At 44.7% G+C, this 21,753-nt stretch overlaps 1 protein-coding gene across 10 annotated transcripts in view; it reads left to right on the top strand.

Moving 5' to 3' along the window:
* The window catches only part of LOC140394074 (uncharacterized), a 139,515-nt gene that overhangs the window by 42,467 nt on the left and 75,295 nt on the right, over nucleotides 1-21,753 (top strand). For 9 of the 10 annotated variants that reach the window (XM_072480896.1, XM_072480899.1, XM_072480900.1 and 6 more), the window contains exons 3-6: nucleotides 3,407-3,536; nucleotides 13,567-13,660; nucleotides 13,971-14,121; nucleotides 20,465-20,636. In XM_072480896.1, the coding sequence (XP_072336997.1) occupies nucleotides 3,407-3,536; nucleotides 13,567-13,660; nucleotides 13,971-14,121; nucleotides 20,465-20,636 (547 nt within the window). The remainder of the gene's footprint in view (nucleotides 1-3,406; nucleotides 3,537-13,566; nucleotides 13,661-13,970; nucleotides 14,122-20,464; nucleotides 20,637-21,753) is intronic. The other variant, XM_072480893.1, reaches the window with a different exon arrangement.

Here is a 21,753-nt window from a genome sequence, read left to right as displayed (position 1 = left end):
CCATGCTAAATTGCACCTTAATTGGGAAAAAAAATAATAATAATTGGGTACTCTAAATTTATTTCTAAAAAAATGTTTCTATCTAGATCCCAGTGAGGTATTTTTACTTTTCCACAATTGCGTCTTTACTGTTCCATCGGAGCTGCTATTTTTTTTCATGCTCATTGTTCAGATTTGGAGGAGTCAGCGATAGTTTTTTGCACGTGGGATTTATATAGAGTTTATGGCACATTATGAAACCATTTGGGTTCAACTGGTCTATGCCAGCATTGATGCACCATATAAGCTTCCTATCAGCATATCCTTCTATTCCTTTTCTCGCATGTACTGATCTAACATCTCCTTAAATACAACATTTGCAACACAGTTTACTCAGGAACCAGCTGTTTTTATCACCCCACTGATTGACATGCAGAGGAAGCAGTAGGTTATCTGGTATGAGGGGCACCATGTTTGGGGCGGTGAAGGAGCTGCCGATCCACAGTTCTGTAACTTGTAAAATATTGTAATTCCTCTGACTTTTTGGTAACATGCATTTTTTAAAAAAAAATTGTCCAGTGTTTTGTTTGAAATATACATTGTGAATGTAAAATACATGCATTTGTCATGTCGGCAGTACAAAGTTTTGATTTCCCATTTGATCATTTTAAAACATTTTGGGGCGGAGCGGATGTTATGGAATATCCATGAAACCCAATTCAGAAGAGAGTCTGCTTTTGCTTATTGCACACTCCAAAGAAACACTGATGTTTCTACTGTCCTCAGTTGAGCTGGATCATACTCCATGGAGCTGAATCGGTTTCAGTAAGGGAGAGGTGGGGACTTGTGGTATTGTCATTGGATTAGTAATCCGGAGACCCAGGGTAATGCTCTGGGGACCAAGGTTTGAAACATAGATAATTGGAACAGGAGGGGGCCCTTCGAACCTGCTCTACCATTCAATATGATCAAGGCAGATCATCCAACTCAATAGCCTAATCCTGCAAATATTTGATCACTCACGCAACTTGTCCAAATCACAATGAAGGATTCTCTGCATCCTCCTCACAGCTCACCCTCTCACCCAAATTGGTGTCATCTGCAAATTTGGAGATATTACATTTTGTTCCCTCAACTAAATTATTAATATATATTGTGTATAATTGTAATCCTAGTACCGATCCCTGCGGTACCCCACTAGTCACTGCCATTGCCTATTTGAAAAAGACTCGTTAATTCCTACTGTTTTGTGTCTGCCAACCAGTTTTCTGTCCAGCGCAATACACTACCCCTAACCCCCTGTGCTTTAATTTCACATGCTAATCTCTTATGAGGGACTTTGTGAAAAGCCTTCTGAAAGTCTAAATATACCACATCCCCTCGTCAATTCTACTAGTAACATCCTCAAAGTAGCCCAGTAGATTTGCTAAGCATGATTTCCCCTTCACACTTCATACTGACTGTCTAATCATGTCACTGTTTTCTAAGTGCTCTGAATTTGTTGGGTTCTAGAAATTTCCCCACCACCGACATCAGACTTACTGGTCTATAATAGTGGAGTTATATTTGCTAGCCTCCAATCTGCAGGAACTATCCCAGTCTTTAGAATCATGGAAGCTGATCACCAATGCATACACTATTTCTAGAGCCACTTCCTTAAGTACTCTGGGATGTAGATTATCAGGCTCTGGAGATTTATCCCATCAATTTCCCCAACTCCATTTCTCTACTAATTTTGATCTCCTTTAGTTCCTCCACACTAAACGCTGCATTCCCCAACATTTCTAAAGTATGTGTTTAGTTGCTCAGCCAATTTTTTTTTTTTGTCCCCTTTATACATTCCCATGTTTCTGACTGTAAGGAACCTATATTTGTCTTCACCAATCCTTTTCTCTTCACATACCTTTAGAAAGTTCTACAGTCAGTTTTTATGTTCCCTGCAAGCTTACTCTCTTACTCTATTTTCCCCTTCTTAATCAATCCCTTGGTCCTTCTTTGCTGAATTCTCAACTGTTCCCAATCCTCAGATCGGTGTTTCTTGGCCAATGTGTATGCTTCTTCCTTGGATCAAATACTATCTCTAATTTCACTTGTAAGCCATAGATTGGCCACCTTTCCTATTTTACTCTTGTGTCAAACTGGAATTAACAAATATTGCAGTTCCCCCATGCGCTCCTTGAATGTTTGCCATTGCCCATCCACTGTCATCCCTTTAAATAACATGGTCGCTCATCCCCAAGTAGTCTCGCAGAACTAGATTGGCAATGATTCTGTTCTTATTACACAGTACCCAGTCTAAGATGGCCTGTTCTATAGTTGGTTCCTCATTGTATTGGTCCAGAAAACCAACCTGTATACACTCCAGGAATTCCTCCTCTACAGTTTTGTGGCGAATTTGATTTGCACAATCTATATGCAGATTAAAATCACCCATTATTACAGATGTTCCTTTATCACATGCATCTCTAATTTTGCCATGTATTCATCCGATATATCCTGGTTATTTCTACTGACTAGCATATGGCACTGGTAATAATCCTGACATCACTACCTTTTGAGGTCCGACCTCTCAACTTTTTTCGTAACTCCCTATATTCCCTATATTTTATGCTCCCTATATTTTAGGACCTCATCCCCCTTTTTTTTTTTTTAAACCTATGTCATTGGTACCGATATGTACCATGACCACTTGCTGTTCACCCTCCCCCTCCAGAATGTCTTGTAACTTCTCCGAGGCTTCCTTGACTCTAGCACCAGGGAGGCAACACACCATCCTAGAGTCGCATTTGTGACCTATCTATTCCCTTTATAATTGAATCCCCAATAACTATTGCATTCCCATACTTTTTACTCCTCCCTTCTGCAGCAGGACCAACCGTCACAAATGCGGCTGTTGCAATTTTCCCCTGAGGCATCATTCCCCTCAACCGTATGTAAAGCGATTATATCTGTTTTTCTTGAATTTAAAACTCACTCTGGCTGTTCTCCACTCTGGATATGGTCTCTCCCACTGCTCATGTGCAGAGCTCACTGTCCTCGCAGGGTTTAAATCCTGCCATGGTAGATGGTGAGATTTGAATCCAATAAAAGCTGGAATTAAAAGTCAACCCTAACCATTGTTGGTTGTTGTAAAAACTCATTTCCTTCACTAATGTCCTTTGATGAAAGAAAATCTGCCATCCTCACCCAGTCTGGACTACATGTGACTCCAGACCCACAGCAATGTGGTTGGCTCTTAAATGCCTTCTGAAATGGCCACTCAGTTCAAAGCAGTTGGGGATGGGCAATAAACGCTGGCCCAGCCGGCGATGCCGACATTTAGTTACATGACTTTCATAAAAGCCCTATAACTGTATTCTGCAGTCTAGCAAATTAATTTGTGAATAGTAGAGTTTTGGTTAAAAAAATCTGTTCAATTTTTTCATAGAAGTTGCTGATGCAGCCAAGGAAAAAAGCACTGAAGTAATTGATGAAGAATGCGGACTTGCCATTACATACAGTAAAAAGGGCAATGTGATGCCACATGCACGTTACGACTGTGTGGAGCAAGACTTTATGTATGTACCTTTTGAGGGCTGATTGAAAACAACTAGTTGGGTGTGAAAGATTTTCAAGTTTGTAACACTTGATGCTTAGTCATCTCTGAGGATCCATCTTATTTGCAGTGATTATATGTCTGTAATGCAGTAACTGATCTTATCGGTTAACTAATGGTATATTTTAACTGGTACGCACCAACAAATTGAACAATGGGTTTCTCTGTTTCAGTAACACTAGACAACGTGCCACACACAGTGCTAACTACTGTGCTACCGTGCCGCCCAATGATCCAGGAGCCACTTGGGTGCAGATAGAATTGAGGTCATGTAGGGGGTCTGGACTGAGGGCATTGGGGATGGCCGCACTCCCATTCTCACCGACACCGTGTTCGTCACATTTCGTGTTTTCACTTTGAAGATATGGAGACACATTCGACAGCATTTTAAATTGGGGCCAGTGCGGTCAGTATCGAAGCTGGTTCCCATTTGTGCCAATCATCTGTTCGAGCCTGCCAGATTGGATGCCACTTTCTGGGGGTAGGAAGGAAATTGGCTGGAGAGAATGGGTGATCTGTTCCTGGAGGGGCGTTTGTCAGTCTAGAGGAAATGATGGAAAAGTTTGGGCTCTAGCGTTCAGACTTATTCAGATATTTACCCAAGACTGGAATTGAACCTGGGACCCTGGCGCAGTGAAGCAACAGTGCTAACCACTGTGCTACCACGTCGCCCAACATGGGTCATCAACCTCTCTCTGCAGATACTGCCTGACCTGAATATTCCAGTACTTTCTGTTTTTTATTCAAATTTCCAATAGTTAGTGTTGCTTTTTATTTTGACATTTGTTTTTATTATTTGCTAATTATTCCATTTGAATTTGTTAACGCTGGAGATTTTTAAGATTGTTTCCTCATTGGCAGTCATCTTTAAATCACCTTTTGGTCTGAGCTATTTCTTTATTTATTTTTAAAAATAAAATTGACTACCCAATTAAGGGGCAATTTAGTGTGGCCAATTCACCTACTCTGCACATCTTTGGGTTGCGGGGGTGTAACCACGGAAACACGGGGAGAATGTGCCAACTCCACACGGACAGTGACCCGGGGCCAGGATCGAACCCGGGTCCTCAGCGCTGTGAGGCAGCAGTGCTGACCACAGTGCCATCGTGCCGCCCCTGATGTATGCAACTGCATGGAAATATTTGAATTTAATCTTGTGTCGGCATTCAAGACTCTGATAGATGTGAGTGGCCTACAGTCAAAAAACGTAGACATCTCCCTTTCATGGTATCTCCTTTGTCTGCAAAACAGCAATGTTAATTCTCTGTAATCCACTGCCATAGCCTCATTAAATTCAGAGACCGACTCGAGGCCAATTTTGGGTGCATTAATTTCAATTCAACAATTTAAAAAGATGTATCCTTTTTTAATATACTGATGCAAAAGAAATATTTCAAAAGAAATTTAAACTATTCAATTCATTTTTTTTCCAATTAAGGGGCAATTTAGTGTGGTCAATCCACCTACCCTGCACATCTTCGGGTTGTGGAGGTGAGACCTACGCAGACACTGGGCGAATGTGCGACCTCCACATTGGCAGGGGGCCGGGATCGAACACGGGTCCTCGGCTGCCATGAGGCAGCAGTGCTAACCGCTGCATCATCGTGCCGCCCTAAAGAAAGATATTTTTGAACTTTGAGTCAGCATCATGCACACTCCTAGTCAAAATTAATCTTCGCTGCTTCATCAGTGCCTTTTTGTTTTTAAATTTAGAGTACCCAATTATTTTTTATCTAATTAAGGGGCAATTTAGCATGGCCAATTCACCTAACCTGCACATCTTTGGGTTGAAGGGGGTGAAATCCACACAGACATGGGGAGAATGTGGAAACTCCACACAGACAGTGACCCAGGGCCGGGATTTGAAACTGCGTTCTCCGCGCCATGGTCACCGCGCTAGCCACTGTGCCACATGCTGCCCTCATCAGTGCCTTTTTGACTAAATGTCATGTAATACATCCCCTCTGCCCTGGCTCAGTTTTTTCTACTTTCCAAACAAGTCACCTTTTATCCTTCAGAAGATTAACACCTCTGTGTTGCACATATCTACAGGGAAATGGGTGAGATATTTGTTGTAACCCCCATCGAGACTGATAACTTTTAAAGATGTGGATTTCCCACTTACCTGTGGAAAGCTTGATCACATGACAAGCTTTCAAGTTTTAACACTTTTAATGTAATAAATAAACTAAAATCAACATTGACTGAAACATTACTTAGTCGGCAACAAATACACTAAATGTATTAACTTTTTAACATGATCAAAAACCCCACACTGCATCTATACATTACACCCCACTCTCAGCAGAAATGTAGCCTTGTAGATCCAAATCCCTCTAGGTATTTCACCAGGCTCCCTTTTCTCTGCTACATCAGGGTGAACCTGTGAGTCCTTTCTTAAAAATTTTTTTAAACAAAAATCCCCACACCCAATCCTCAAGCATAATCAAATGGACTTTAGTTGCAAGATCCAATTTGGTGACTCCTTGTATTCCAAATCTCAAGTCCCATTATGTCCCATCATCATCTTCCCGAACATACACAATCAACACTTACTCACTCTCTCTTTCTCCGGGGTCTCGGAGTCTGTAAGGACAGCATCTCCCTCCTTTGTGACCAGGTATGAAAGTTTACACTTCACGCACGTTCTCCCCGTGTTTGTGTGGATTTCGCCCCAGGGTAGGTGGATTGACCACGCTAAATTGCCCCTTAATTGGAAAAATGAATTGGGCACTCTAAATTTATAATAATAAAAAAAGTTTACACTTCACTTTATAGGAATCTATGTGTGGAGCCAGAGGAAATGGGCGAGGTTCTAAATGAGTACTTTGCATCGTTTTTCACCAAAGAGAAGGACTTGGTGGATGATGAGTCTGAGGAAGGATGTGTAGATAGTCTGGGTCACATTAAGATCAAAAAGGAGGAGGTGTTGGGCGTCTTGGAAAAATTAAGGTAGATAGTCCCCGAGCCTGATGGGATCTACCCCAGAATACTGAGGGAGGCAAGGAAATTGCTGGGACCTTGACAGGAATCTTTATATCCTCACTGGCTACGGGTGAGGTCCCAGAGAACTGGAGGATAGCTAATGTTGTTCCAGGATATAGGCCAATGAGCCTTGCATCAGTGGTAGGGAAATTATTGGAAAGGATTCTTCAAGACAGGATTTACTCCCATCTGGAAGCAAGTGGACGTATTAACGAGAGGCAGCATTTTGTATGGGGTAGGTTGTGTCTTACTAACTTGATCGAGCTTTTCAAGGAAGTGACGAAGGTGTTTGATGAAGATAGAGCAGTGGATGTTGTCTACATGGACTTCAGTAAGGCCTTTGGCAAGCTCCCTCATGGCAGACTGGTACAGAAGGTGAAGTCACATTGGATCAGAGGTGAACTGGCTCGGTCATCGAAGAAGAGTGATCAGTGGAAGGGTACTTTTCTGTATGGAGGGCTGTGACTAGTGGTGTTCCTCAGGGATCAGTGCTGGGACCGTTGCTGTTTGTAGTATACATAAATAATTTGGAGGAAAATGTAACTGGTCTGATTAGTAAGTTTGCGGAAGACACAAGGTGGGTGGAATTGTGGATAGTGATCTGAGGATACGGTGGGATATAGGTCGGTTAGAGACTTGGGCGGAGAGATAGCAGATTAAATTTAATCCGGACAAATTGATGTAATGCATTTGGAAGGTCTAATACAGGTGCCAAATATACAGTAAATGGCAGAACTCTTCAGAAGTATTGACAGGCAGAGGGATCTGGGTGCACAGCCACTGAAAGTGGCAGCGCAGCTGGAGAAGATAGTCAAGAAGGCATACAATCTGCTTGCCTTCATCGGACAGGGCTTTGAGTATAAAAATTGGCAAGTCATGCTGCAGCTGTATCGAACCTTAGTTAGCCACACTTGGAATATAGTGTTCAATTCTGGTCACCACACTACCAGAAGGATATAAATGCTTTGGAGAGGGTATAGAAGAAGTTTACCAGGACGTCTGGTGACAGCATGTAGGTGGAGGTCGCACGTTGGGTGGCTCCTGTTCGAGGCTCTGGTTTTTGGATTTTAATCCTCCATTTCAGGGGCAATTTTTGAATGAGCTGGTGCAGGAAGGTATAAGGAAGGTGGGGGTGTTGAAGACCCAGAAGAAAGCCATTGGAAAGAACGGGGCGATTGAGTGAACAGGTGAGCCGGCAGGAGGAAAGATGGCGGAGGCTGGATCGCTGGGTGTGGCCACTGTCCTCATAGTGGAAACTGACCGAGGTGATGGGCCAGAGAATTTGAGAGGCAGTTCACGAACCATATGAAGGTGCTGCGGAAGGAGATGATGGCTGTGATGGAGGAGGCTATTGCCCTGGTGAAGGCAGTGTCGAAGACATCGGCCAAGTTATGGGAGCAAGGAGAGAAATTGAAGTGGGTGGAGGAAGCTCTGTCGCAGTACAGTGAACGGTTTACCTCCTCGCCCATCCGAGCCAAGGTGGAGGACCTGGAGAACAGGCAGAACGTACGAATCATGGACCTGTCTGAGGGGGTGGAATGTCCAAGGCCGACCGAGTACTTCGAGAAGATGTTGGCAGAGCTGTTGGAGTAGGGGGAAGAACTCTCCTGATATGAGTTGGACAGGGTACATCGTTCGCTAAGGCCCAAGCCAAAAAGCAAACTAACCACCAAGGGCAGTTTATAATATGTTTCTGTAAGTTTCGTGTTAAGGAGAAGGTCCTGAGTTGGGTGGAGCAAAGGCTTGAGGTGAAGTGGAAGGCGTTGGAATATGCCAAGACTTGATGGTGGTACTGGCAAGCAGGCGGGTGGCCTTCGGTTGGGTGAAGGCGGCACTCTGTTGCAAAGGCGTGAAGTTTGGCGTGGCCGACCCAGTGGAGCTGAAGGTGACCCAGACTTTGAGGGACTTTTACTTTGAGGTGGTGGAGGCGTTCGGAAGGACTGGGACTGGAATGAGAGATCGGACTGGGACTTGGACTGTGCCTTTATCTCTCTTTTTGGTTGTTTCTTGTTCTGTATTTGTGGGGGAAACAGGTTGGTTTTTGGATTGGTTGAATGGGGGAGGGGATTGTTTATAGTTGGTTACAATTACATTGGGCTTTGGGGTTATGACGGTTTTCTGGGGCACTGGTTTTGTTTGTTTTTGTTTTCAGGGTCTGGGTCTTGGGGGAGGGGATTGGGAGGAGGGGGGCCTGGGCAGAGACCTCCACACTAACAAGCGGAAGGTTGGCTAGTGAACTGGAGTGCGGTGGTCAGAATAGTGATGTGGAACATGAAGGGGTTGGGAGGGGTACCAGTAAAGAGATCAAGGGTTTTTACACACTTCAGCTTAAAAGCCGATGGGATGTTGCAGGAGATCCATCTGAGGGTGAGGGATCAGGTGAGGCTTAGGAAGTGTTGGGTGAGTCAGTGTTTCCACTCTGGATTCGATAGCACGGCTGGGGGGGTGGGGTATATTGGTGGGCAAGAGGGTGAAATTTCAAATGGAGAAGGTGGTGGCAGACCAGGGGGTCAGTGCATGATAATGACGTGGGCTCTAGAGGGAGGTTGGTGGCATTGGCTAGTGTACACGGCACCAACTGGAATGTTGTGGGGTTTGTGAAGAGGGTGCCGAGTGCCATCCAGGATCTGTATACCCATGACTTGATAGTGGGGGAGGATTGGAACATGGTGCAGGAACCGAAGATGAGCTGGTTTCAGCCGCGCCCGCTGGCACAGTCGAGTGGGGGTGAAGGTGTTGGCGGGGCTCCAATGGTCGGAGTAGACCCGTGGAGGTTCTCCCCGAGCGAACAAAGAGTATTCATTTTTTCTCCCCGGTACACCAGGTGTACTTGAGGATTGACTTTTTCATGGTGAGGAACGCGCTAATGGCTGGAGTACTCAGCAATTCTGATTTCGATCCATGCTCCGTGTTGGTTGCCCTGCATTGATTGGTTGGAGAAGGGGATGACCTGGAAGCTAGGTGGAGAATGGATGTGGGGTTGTTAGCGGACCAGAGCTTCTGCGATAAGATTGGGAAGGTGATCGAGGAATCTGTGGGTTTTAATTGCACCAGGGCTGTTTTGAAGTGGGTGCAGATTAACAAAGTATTCAAGGAATTTTATAGGGATCTATATAGGTTGGAGCCAGAGTTTGATAGGGATTTATGTAGGTTGGAGCCACCGTGGGAGGAGTGAGAGAATTCTGTACGGGTTGGAGTATCTGAGGCGGGAAGAGAAGGATAGAGCAGGGTTGGAAGGGCTGGTGGGGGAGCAGCAGGTGATTGGGAAGATGCAGGGAAGGCGGCGGGGCCCGATGGGATCCCAGTTGAAATTTATATGAAATTTAAGGACATGTTGGCGCCGTTGATGGTGGGAATGTTTGAGGATGCAATAGATAGGGGTGTCTTGCACAAACATTGGGGCAAGCTTTTATTGTGTTGCTGTTAAAGAAGGTTAAGGACCCAGTGTAATGTAGGTCATGTAGACTTGTATCTCTGCTGAATGTAGATGCCAGGATATTGGGAAAGATGTTGGTGTCAAGGTTGGAGGGATGTCTCCCCAAAGGAGATTGGGGAGGATAAGATGGGGTTCGTGAAGGGAAGACAGTTGTTCTCTAATGTGGGGAGGTTGTTGAATGTGGTCCTGTCTCCGGCGGAGGGAAAGGAGACGGAGGTGGTGATGGCGCTAGACGCAGAGAAGGCATTTGATTGGGTAGAGTGGGGTTACTTGATAGCAGTATTGGAGAGTTTTGGAATTGATCCGAGGTTTGTGGCGTGGGTGCGGCTGTTGTACAAGGAGCCGAACAGCATGAACTCTGGGTACTTTGCACTGGTTTGGGGTACGAGACAGGGGTACCCTTTGTCCCACCTTGGCTATAGAGCCCTTCGTCATTGCGTTAAAGAGTTTGGAGCTGTGGAAGGGGATAGTGAGGGGGCCGGGCGAACCATAGGGTGTCCTTGTACGCAGATGATCTGCTCTTGTATATCTCGGAACCAAGCACGTCAGCTGCTCCAGAGATTTGGGACATTCTCGAGGTGCAAGTTGAATTTGGGCAAGAGCAAATATTTTATGCTCTCTCCGCCGGGAGTAAGGGTGGGGGCGGACCGGGCAAGAGAACTATCATTCTGGTGACCCGAGATTGGAGCGGGCTCCGAAAATACAATCTCACTAGTTTGGTGGGGAGGGTGAAGGCCGGTTTTGCTGGGGTGGGGAAACCTTCTTCTGTCTTTGGCGGCTGGATGCAGGCAGTTAAAATGAATGTTTTGCAGCATTTCTTGATTTTATTTTTGTGCCTGCCGGTCTTTTTATGGAAGTCCTTCTTCAGGGGGATAGCCAAGTTGATCTCCTCGTTCATTGGGGGTGGGGTGATTAGGAGGGTGGTTCTGCAGGGAGGATGGCGGGGTGCGGATTATGCCTCCCAAACATGTTGTATTATTATTGGGTGGCGAAGGTGCGAGCTGGAGAAAGGAAGGGGAGGTTCTGTGGGTAAAGATGGAGGCGTGGCATGTGGACGCAGTGGTTAGCACTGGGTCTTGGGCACTGAGGACCCGGGTTCGAATTCCGGCTCTCGGTCACTGTTTGTGTGGAGTTTGCACATTCTCCCCGTGTTTGCGTGGGTTTCACCCCCACAACACAAAGATGTGCTGGTTAGGTGGATTGGCCATGCTAAATTGCCCCTTAATTGGAAAAGAAAAATAATTGGCTATTCTAAATTTAGTTTTTAAAAAATGGAGGCAGGCTCGTGTAGGGGGTCGGGGTTACGTGCGCTGTCGGTGGCACCACTTCCGATGGCTCATTTCTGCTTCTCCCAGCTCAACTTTCTGCACGTGGTAGCTGTGAAAGCAGAATATAACTGCCCTTGGTGGCTCATTCACTTTCGGTTTCGGCCTGAGCGACCGATGTGCCCTATTCACCTCCTAGCGGGAGGGTTCCCGCCCATCAACTCCGCAAACATCTTCACAAAGTACTCGGTTGGCCTCGGGCCCTCTACCCCCTCGGGCAAGCCCACAATTCCCCAGGTTTTGCCTCCTAGACCTGTTTTCCAGGTCTTCCATTAGCTCTGAGCCCTTTGTTGGACTCTGCCACCTTCCGCAGCTCCTCATCCTCTAGGTGAGCTGGTTGCTGTGTTGCGACAATGCCTCCTCCACCCCAACTTCTCTCCTTGCTTCCGCACCTTGAACAACGTCTTCATCACTACTGCCACTGCCTTTACTGGGGCAATCGCCTCCTCCACCCAATCTTTCAGCAAAGTCATCATCTCCCTCCGAAGCACCCCCATATGCTTGGCAAGCAGCCTCTCAAACTCCACTGTCAGCACCTCGGTTAGAGTTTCCACCATCTTTCTTCCTACACGACTCGCAGCCTCACTCGCTGGCGGATGTTCACTCGCGCCCCCCACCCCTATCTTTCCAGCACCTTTCTTTTGAGGCTTCGACATTCCTTGTCATCCTTATGACTTCCCACACTGACTCATCCACAAACCGCCCCTGAAACCGGGCACAAAAGTCTCATAACCAGAGACTCTAGCCAGAGCCACTTAAGATGCAACCTCCACCAGTCAGTGCATGGTGGCACAGTGGTTAGCACTGCTGCATCATGGCGCCTTAGTCCCATGTTCGATCCCGGCCCTCGGTCACTGTCCGTGTGGAGTTTGCATATTCTCCCAGTGTTTGGTGGGTTTCACCCCCACAACCCAAAGATGTGCAGGTAGATGGATTGGCCACGCTAAATTACCCCTTTTATTGGAAAAATTAATTGGGTACTCTAAATTTATAATTCAAAAAAAAACATTCAACCTCCACCTACATGCCGCCACCAGAAGTTATAACCAGTGTATTGTGTCCAGTTCTCAAATCTACTTTTGGAAGGAGGTGAATGTCCTGGTGACGGGATTTACCTGACAACTTCCAAGCATGAGGGGCTTTACCTACAATGCTCAGTTGAAGAAGTTGGGTTATTCTCCTTGGAGCAAATGAATTTGAGGTCAGATTTGATAAGAATGTACAAGATTATAACTGGTTTCGGCAAGGCAAAGAAAAGCTGTTCCCATTAGCTGATGGTACAAGGACTAAAGGACACAATTTTGCAAGAGATATAAAGGTCTGTGAGGAAGAACTTTAATATGCAACAAATTATAATTATCTGGAGTTGGTTGCCGAGGAGGATGGTGGAAGCAGAAACAATCAATTATTTGAACAGGGAATTGGATAAGCATGTTGGTAAAATAAACTTCCAGGGCTTCAGGAATGGAACTGACTGGATTGCTCTACAGAAATTTGGGATAGACCTGATGAGCCAAATGGCTTCCTTCTGTGCCGTTGTGACTATAACTGGTGTCAAAAAGCTTTACCGAGCACACCTGTTACTATTTCCTCCTTTTGGCGTGATGACCACCTATCTATTTATCTCTTTGATTCTATCTCTGAAGTGATTTGTGACATTTTCTACTTAAAAGAGCTGCATAAATGCCAGTTTGCTATCTTCCCCAAAGACAGCATAAGGTTTAACAACACTACCTCTGGTTCCTGATTTTCTGTGTTTGGATGTGCACAGCATGGATAGTGGCAACACAAGTGATAGTGAGGCATCTGATGTTGATTGATTTCCAGAGATAAATAATCATTAACCATTTTCGACACAATTTACAGTGCAGAAGGCCATTTGCCCATCGAATCTGCACCTGCCCTTGGAAAGAACACCCCACACCTCCTACCATGCCAGTAACCCAGCAACCCACCCAACCCCTTTGGGCACTAAGGGCAATTTAGCATGGCCAATCCACCTAACCTGCACATCTTTGGACTGTGGGAGGAAACCGGAGGCAACCCACGCAGACACGAGGAGAACATGCAGACTCCGCACAGACAGTGACCCAAGCCTGGAATTGAACCTGGGACCCTGGAGCTGTGATGCGACAGTGCTAACCACTGTGCTACCGTGCTGCCCTGAAACATTTATCTTCCAATATTTAAATATTGTTCTGTTCTTCCTTAAAATATTTAAAATAAACTATTTTTATCTGTTTTAGACGCACAGAAAATGAGACTACTGAGTCTGCGGGCAACAATTCAAATTTCTGTGAGCAGTGCTATTGTTACATTTGTGACAAGCCTGCTTCTGAGGTGGGTACTATGGGCTGCAATTTTCACAGAAAATTAAGGAGTGCAATGTTAAAATGTTGTGATGGCCTGAGTAAACAGAAATCAAAGTTAGCATCAGGGAAACGAGAGAAAATTTGAAGTAAAAGGTTTTGTCTGTTGAGATGCACACCAAATGTTTGTTTATAAGCTTGGGGAAAATCAATGCTTTTAACCTCTACTGCATTGAATGCAGATTAGAAAGAAATAGCTTACTGTCACTGCAAATTTATTTTAAATATTTAGGTTGGTGAATTTGTAACATCTTTCCCCTTTCACCTCTCCTCTATATTAGTGCCAGTACTGGAAGCTTCCTTCAATTTGCCATTGCAATGCTCACAACAAGAGTGCATACTGGAAAGCACATCGTGATGCTGCACTAACCGGTGCACTCGCAATATTCAATTTCAACCTGGTTGACATTGATTCGGAGCTTCGACGTGGAGGTAAACTTTATGACACGAACATTCTTGTTGATTCTGTTTTTTTGAATTTTCAAAAGTCTGCAACTTTATAATTTGAGTTCTACAAGCCAGTAAATTGACACTGTGGTGCTATATTAAGCATAATATTTCATGTATATTAGTTACGCATTCATCCAGATTATCTGCATTGACACTGATGTACGATAGTCAGTAGTTAATTGTGCAAGAGTATTAGGATGAAACAGCTGCAATTCCTAAACATTAGGCACTCACAGAAGCTTATTAACATCAACCGAGCTAAGATTGAATTACTACTTCAAATTGACTGTTTTGCATTTAATCTTTGCCTTAAGACCGTAAGACATAAGGGCAGAAGTAGGCCATTCAACCCATCGCGTCTGCTCCACCATTCAATGAGATCTTGACTAATCTGATATGACACCCCTCAACTTCACTTTCCCGCCATATCCCCATAACCCTTTGATTCCCTTACTGATTTAAAAATCTGTCTGTCTCATCCTTGAACATAATTAACAACCCAGTTTCTACAGCTCTCTGCGGTATAAGATTCCACCGATTCACTACCCTCTTGAGAGACAAATTTCCTCCTGATCTCTGTTTTAAATGGGCGACCTCCTTATTCTGAGATTTGCCCTCTGGTCCTGGACTGTCCCTCATGGGAAACAATTTCTCAGCATCTACCCTGTCGAGCCCCCTGAAACCTGTATATGTCTCAATAAAGTCACACCTCATTCTTCAAAACTTTTTTAAAAATAAATTTACAATACCCAATTCATTTTTTTCCAATTAAGGGACAATTTAGCATGGCCAATCCACCTACCCTGCACATCTTTGGGTGTGACCCAGAGCCGGGATCGAACCTGGGACCTCGAGGCCGTGCGAACCAACTGCGCCACCGTACTGCCCTCATTCTTCTAAACTTAATGAGCATAGGCCCAATCTACTCAACCTCTCCGCATAATAAAATCCCTCCATGCTTGGGATCAACCGAGTGAACCTTCTCTGACTTCCGATGCTGGCATATCGTTCCTTAGATAAGAGGACCAAAAATATTCATAGTATTCCAGGTATGAATGAAGTGTTAGATTTTTAAAAAAAAAAATTGGTGTTCTGTTTAGTTCTTTTAAATTTATGGTGCATGTGCCAGGTGTGTTTGAAGCAGTGACATCAGAGTACAAATGAGGACTGCAATAAATATTGTAGCTTCAGCCCTAGGGACTTGGCAGAGCTAAATGGGCTACCGATTAGCCCCGTACAGATTAGAAAAGTCCCAGATTTGTTCTTTGCTCTGTGGTGAAGTTATTTGAACATAACCAGGATGTTATGGCTGTGCTCCAGGTAACTTTCATGTTCCTTGGTGAGAAAAAATATCGACTAGGATTCTCATTCCTTACTGCTGTTCAGTATCTCTTGCTGGAAAGTGCATGTGTATTGTGATGAATAAAGAAATGGCTATTTAGGTAAGAATTTAGAGGGCTAGAAAGACCCACAAAAGCTATATTCTTGTATGAATTTTAACTTTTAGAAAAGGAAACCAAGACATTGTTGTCAAGGTGACCAACTGTCCCGGATTTTCTGGTATTACCCCAGAGATTTCCTTCCTGTCCTTGGCGTGGATTCCTCAGGATGCCATTTTTCCTGGATTCCTCGGGCAGTGAAAGGGGAGGTTGTCCAGACCTACTCTTGTTGCTCCCCAGCATCTTTAGTTCCTGCGCATGCGCATTGTACTGCTGCACATGTTCAGAGACCAGATGTCACCAGGAAGACAGCAAGGTGATTGCTGTCTTCTGAGCAGGAGTCTCCCGGGAGCAGTCTCAGTAGGCGAACCCAGTGAGCACAAAATAACTTGCCTCATGGATTCCACTTAAGCTGAAAAAAACTGAAAGTTATCACAGGAAAGCTGTGAACTGATTGGCTGATAGGGACTCTGTGCTAAATTTAAACAATACACCACAAAACTAATTGATTAATTTACAATGTAGAGATGGCTGGGCAGGCAATGTGCTGTAGCTGCCATGATGTGGGAGCTGGCAGATCCCATTGTGAGCTGAAGTAACCACCTCTGCAGCAAGTGTCAGTTGCTTGAGGAATTTTGGCTTGGAGTTGATGACCTGGAGTCTGAGCTTCAGACACTGCGGCACAATGGGGAGGGGGGGGGTGGAAGAGTTACCTGGACGCTTTGTTTCAGGAGGCGGCCACACCCCGTAGATTAAGTATCTCAAATTTGGTCAGTGGTCAGGGACAACCGGGTATGACTGCAAGTAAGGCAGGTAGAGGGATCCTTGATTCAGGAACGGACGCGCCTCTGCTCTTGACCTTGTCCAACAGGTATGAGGTACTTGCTCCCTGTGTGGATGAGGAAAAGGGCTGTAGGGAGGATGAGCTATCTGACCACTGAACTGTGGTACAGGAGGCCATTCAAGCGGAGAGGGGGAGCAAAATTTTAAGTGGTAGTTGTAGGGATTCTATAATTAAGCGGATTGCTGGCATCCTTTGTAAGCAGGATCGAGAGTCCCGCATGGTATGTTGCCTGCTTGCTGCCAGGGTGAGGGACATCTCTGACCGGCTTGAAAGGATATTGGTGTAGGAGGGGGAGGATCCAGTTGTTTTAGTCTACATTGGGACAAACAACATATGCAAGACTAGGAAAGAAGACTTTTTTGGGTTTATCAGGCACTAGGAATTAAATTAAAGAACTGGTCCTCGAGGGTTATATTCTCTGGATTACTGCCCGAACCACGTGCGAATTGGCATAGGGATGAGAAAATTAGGGAAGTAAACACGTGGCTAAAGGACTGGTGCAGGAAAGAGGGTTTCCATTTCATGGGGCATTAGCATCAGCATTGGAACAGGAGGTATCTACCGTTGGGATGGTCTTCACCTGAACCGATCTGGGACCAGTGTGCCAGTGGAAAGGGTAAATAGGGTGGTCACAAGGACTTTAAATTAGGGGGGGGTAAAACTACAGCAGGTTAGCATGTGGGAAGATGGGTTCAACTACATGGAAAATTGTGAAATAAGTTAAAGGGAAGAACTCAGGAGATGTCATTAATGGAGGTGGTAGGATTCAAAAAGAAGATATAAAAACTAGCATAAGCACACTTTTTACCTGAAAGCTCGTAGCATTCGAAACCAGGTAAATGAGTTGATGGTGCAAATCATTGTGAATGAGTCTGATTTAATGGCCATTACGGAGACATGGTTGCAGAGTGATCACGACTAGGAGTTAAATATCCATATCCAGGGGTATCAGACGATTCGGAAGGACAGTCAGAAAGGTAAGGGAGGTAGTGTAGCTCTGATATTTAAGGATGACATCCGGGCGGTAGTGAGGGATGATATCGGTTTTAGGTTTTATGGAGAAAACGTTGAATCCATTTGGGTGGAAATTAGAAATAGTAGGAGCAATCCATAGGCCACCAAATAATAACATCAAGATGTGGCGGGCAATAAACAAAGAAATAACTGATGCATGTAAAAATGGTACAGCAATTAGCATGAGGGATTTTAATCTACAAGTCGATTGGTCAAACTAGGTCAGTCAAGGCAGCCTGGTGGAGGAGTTCATAGAATGTAGCTGCAATAGTTTCCTCGAACAGTATGTGATGGAACCTACAAGCCGAGCAAGCTATCCTAGATCTGGTCCTGTGTAATGAGACCGGAATAATTAATGATCTCATAGTTAGGGATCCTCTCGAAAAGAGCGATCACAGTATGGTTGAATTTAAAATATAGATGGAGGGTGAGAAGGTAAAATCCAATACCAGTGTCTTGTGTTTAAACAAAGGAGACTAATGAGTTGGCTACGATAGATTGAGAGCAAAACTTTATGGTCGGACAATTGAGGAACAGTGGAGGAGGTTTTTTCTTCAAGTGCTCAGCAAAAGTATATACCAGTGAAAAGGAAGGGCTGTAGGAAAAGGGATAATCAGCCATGGATATCTAAGGAGATAAAGGAGGGTATCAAATTGATAGAAAATGTACATAAAGTGACAAAGATTAGTGGGAAACTAGAGGATTGGGAAATCTTTAAAGGGCAACAGAAAGTCACGGAAAAAGCTGTAAAGTAAGATTGAGAGTAAACTAGCTCAGAATATTTAAAAAAGCAAAAGTTTCTACAAATATATAAAACGAAAAAGATTGGCTAAGGTAAATATTGGTCCTTTTGGAGGATGAAATCGGGGATTTAATAATGGGAAATGAGGAAATACTGAGGAATTGAACAGGCATTCTGTCTTCACAGGTGAAGACACAAATAACATGCCAATAATTGATGGCGAGGAGGCTATGGCAAGTGAGGACCTAGAAACGATCATTATCACAAGGGGGAAGTGTTGGGCAAGCTACTGGAGTAAAGGTCGACAAGTCCCTGATGAAATGCATTCCAGGGTACCAAAAGAGATGCGAGGGAAATGGGAAATAGCAAATGCGCTCGTGGTAATTTACCAAAATTCGCTGGACTCTGGGTGGTTCCGGCAGATTGGAAAACAGCAAATGTGACTCCAATGTTTAAAAAAGGAGGTAGACAAAAGGCGGGTGACTATAGGCCTGTCATCCAGGAAGAAATAACGAGATATCTGGATAGAAATTGTCCCATTGGTCAGGTCATGTTTAACTCATTTACTGGAATGACCGGAATTGTTTACAATTTACATAGATGATTTGGAGTTGGGGACCAAGTGTAATGTATCAAAGTTCGCAGATGACACCAAGATAAGTGGTAGAGCAAAGTGTGCAGAGGGATATAGATCGTTTTTTAAAAATAAATTTAGCGTATCCAATTCATTTTTTTTCCAATTAAGGAGCAATGTGGCGCGGCCAATTGACCTACCCTACACATCTTTGGGTTGTGGGGGAGAGACCTGCGCTAACACGGGAAGAACGAGCAAACTCCACATGGACAGTGACTCAGGGTCGGGATCGAACCTGGGACCTCGGCTCTGTGAGGCAGTAGTGCTAACCACTGCGCCACTGTGCTGCCCGTGGATATAAATAGTTTGAGTGGGTAGGGGTCTGGCAGATGGAGTAAAATGTTGGTAATGTGAGGTCATCCATTTTGGGTGGAAATAACAGTAAAATGGACTATTATTTAAATGATATATTGCAGCATGCTGCTGTACAGAGCAACCTGGGTGTCCTTGTGCATGAATCACAAAGTTGGTTTGCAGGTGCAGCAGGTAATTAAGAAGGCAAATGGAATTTTGCCCTTCATTGTTAGAGGGCTGGAATTTAAAAGCAGGGAGGCTATGTTGCAACTGTATTGGGTGCTGGTGAGGCCACACCTGGAGTACTGTGCACAGTTTTGATCACCTTACTTGAGAACGGATGTGCTGGCACTGGAGGGGGTGCAGAGGAGATTCACTCGGTTGATTCCGGAGTTGAGAGGTTTGGCTTATGAGGAGAGACTGAGTAGACTGGGACTATACTCATTGGAACTAATGAGGGGGGATCTTCTAGAAACATATAAAATTATGAAGGGAATTGATAAGATAGAAGCAGGGAGGTTGTTTCCACTGGCGGGTGAAACTAGAACTAGGGGGCATAGTCCTAAATCTGCCATCCCTTATTTTGAGACTGTGTTGAGGAGGAACTTCTTCACCCAAAGGGTTGTGAGTCTGCAGAATTCCCTACCCAGTGAAGCAGTTGAGGCTACCTCGTTAAATGTTTTTCAAGGCAAAGATAGATTTTTGAGCAGCAAAATAATTAAGGGTTATGGTGAGCAGGCGGGTAAGTGGAGCTGAGTCTCCTGTTGAATGGCAATCTCTGAATAGTCTTGAGCAGGTGTTAGTTTGCTGCTGCCTTGAAGTGCGTAGGCCATGTGGTGCAGGTACATCCACAGTGCTGTTAGGAAGGGAGTTTGAGGATTTTGATTCGAACAATGAAGGAATGGCAATTATAGTTCCAAGGCAGGACTGTATGTGGCTTGGAAGGGAGCTTGCAGGAGGTGGTGTTCCCACGCATCTCCTGCCCTTGTCCTTCCATGTGGACCTGGTTGACACCTTTCAGTTCAGCTAACAGGCATTCTCTACATTTGGAGCAATGGGCAAAGTGACACATCCATGGAGGCCCAGACACTAGTATAACACCTGTCTCTTCAATACTGGTTGTTCAACTAAACCAATGAATATACAGTCGGATGATGGAACATGTTTTGGCATATCGAAGATGGGGAAGATCCCAAATATTTGAATCTTTCGAGTATGTTGTTTTCCTGTGCCCTCATCTTTTGAGTTTCATGAATTAAATAATAACTTGGGGGTCTGTTGGTAATTCCTGTTTGATTCCCCTTGCAGTTCTGGGGCAAACTAATCTCAGTCTAATGCATTCTTTTATTTTTTTTCAGGAACTTTATTGCAGAAATTTTGGTTAGAGCTTGCCTTGGAATATAACAAATATTTGATGGGAATAGTAACCACTCGGAATTGCCTGATTCCATGTATTTGTCTTTGTCACAAGCAAGTCCCAGTGTTCTGTGAAATGTGCCAGATGAACCATGTAGAGATCCGATTGTACAGGTACACTGAAATCTGTCTATTTTATTGTTTTACGCCTTGGGGTAAATACCACTAATCTGGCACCACATAATCTAGGTGCACACTGAGTGTAGTACTGAGGATGTGCTGTGCTGTCAGATGAGATATACAACTGTGGCCCCATTTGCTCTATGGATGTAAAAAGATGCCATGGCTTGCCCCCACTCCCATGCCTCCTTGGACTATGCTGCTCCACATCAGACCATTTGCCCCTGTGCCAGGCCAGTCCTTTCCTCAGCATGCCACACCTCTTGCTCTCCTGAATGAAACTAGCAGCCGCATTCTTTTTTTGTTATTATTCGTTCATGGCATGTGGGCATGGCTGGCTGAGCCAGCATTTATTGCCCATCTTGAGGGCATTTATAAGACACATGAGAAGAATTAGGCCATTCACCCAAGTCTGCTCCGCCATTCAGTCATGGCTAATATGTTTCTCAACCCCCTGCTCCTGATTCCCTTATTAACCAAGAACCTATCTATCTCTGTCTTAAAGACACTCAGTGACTTGGCCTCCACAGCCTTCTGCGGCAATGAGTTCCACAGATTCACTACTCTCTTACTGAAGAAATTCCTCCCCATCGCTCTTTTAAAGGATCGTCCCTTCTGTCTAAGGCTGTGCCCTCGGGTTCTAGCTTCTACTAGTGGAAACATCTTTCCACGTTCACTCTGTCTAGGTCTCTCAGTATATAAGAGTCAACCACATTGGATCTGGAGTCACGTTTGGGTAGGGACGACAGATTTCCTTCCCTAAAGGTCATTAGTGAACCAGACAGGCAATTGACAACGGGTTCATGGTCATCATTGGACTTTTAATTTCAGATTTTAGTTGAATTCAAATTTCACCATCCGCCATGGTGGTATTTGAGCCTGGGTCCCCAGAGAATTACCCTGGGTCTGGATTACTAGTCCAGCGACAAAACCACTACGCAAGTTATGATATGTCACATTTCCTCTTGGCCTTCTCTGCTCTCAAGGAGAACAACCACACCTTCTCCAGTCCATCCTCGTAATCTTTCATCCCTGAAAATCATTCTAGTCGTGAATTCCTCCTGCACCTTCTACAAGGCCTTCACATCTTTTGTAAAGTGTGGCAGCAGTG

Source organism: Scyliorhinus torazame, chromosome 17, assembly GCF_047496885.1.
Source record: "Scyliorhinus torazame isolate Kashiwa2021f chromosome 17, sScyTor2.1, whole genome shotgun sequence".
Classification (NCBI taxonomy): domain Eukaryota; kingdom Metazoa; phylum Chordata; class Chondrichthyes; order Carcharhiniformes; family Scyliorhinidae; genus Scyliorhinus; species Scyliorhinus torazame.
Note: the sequence above shows the minus strand (reverse complement) of the source record. Positions and strands in the feature narration are given on the sequence as shown.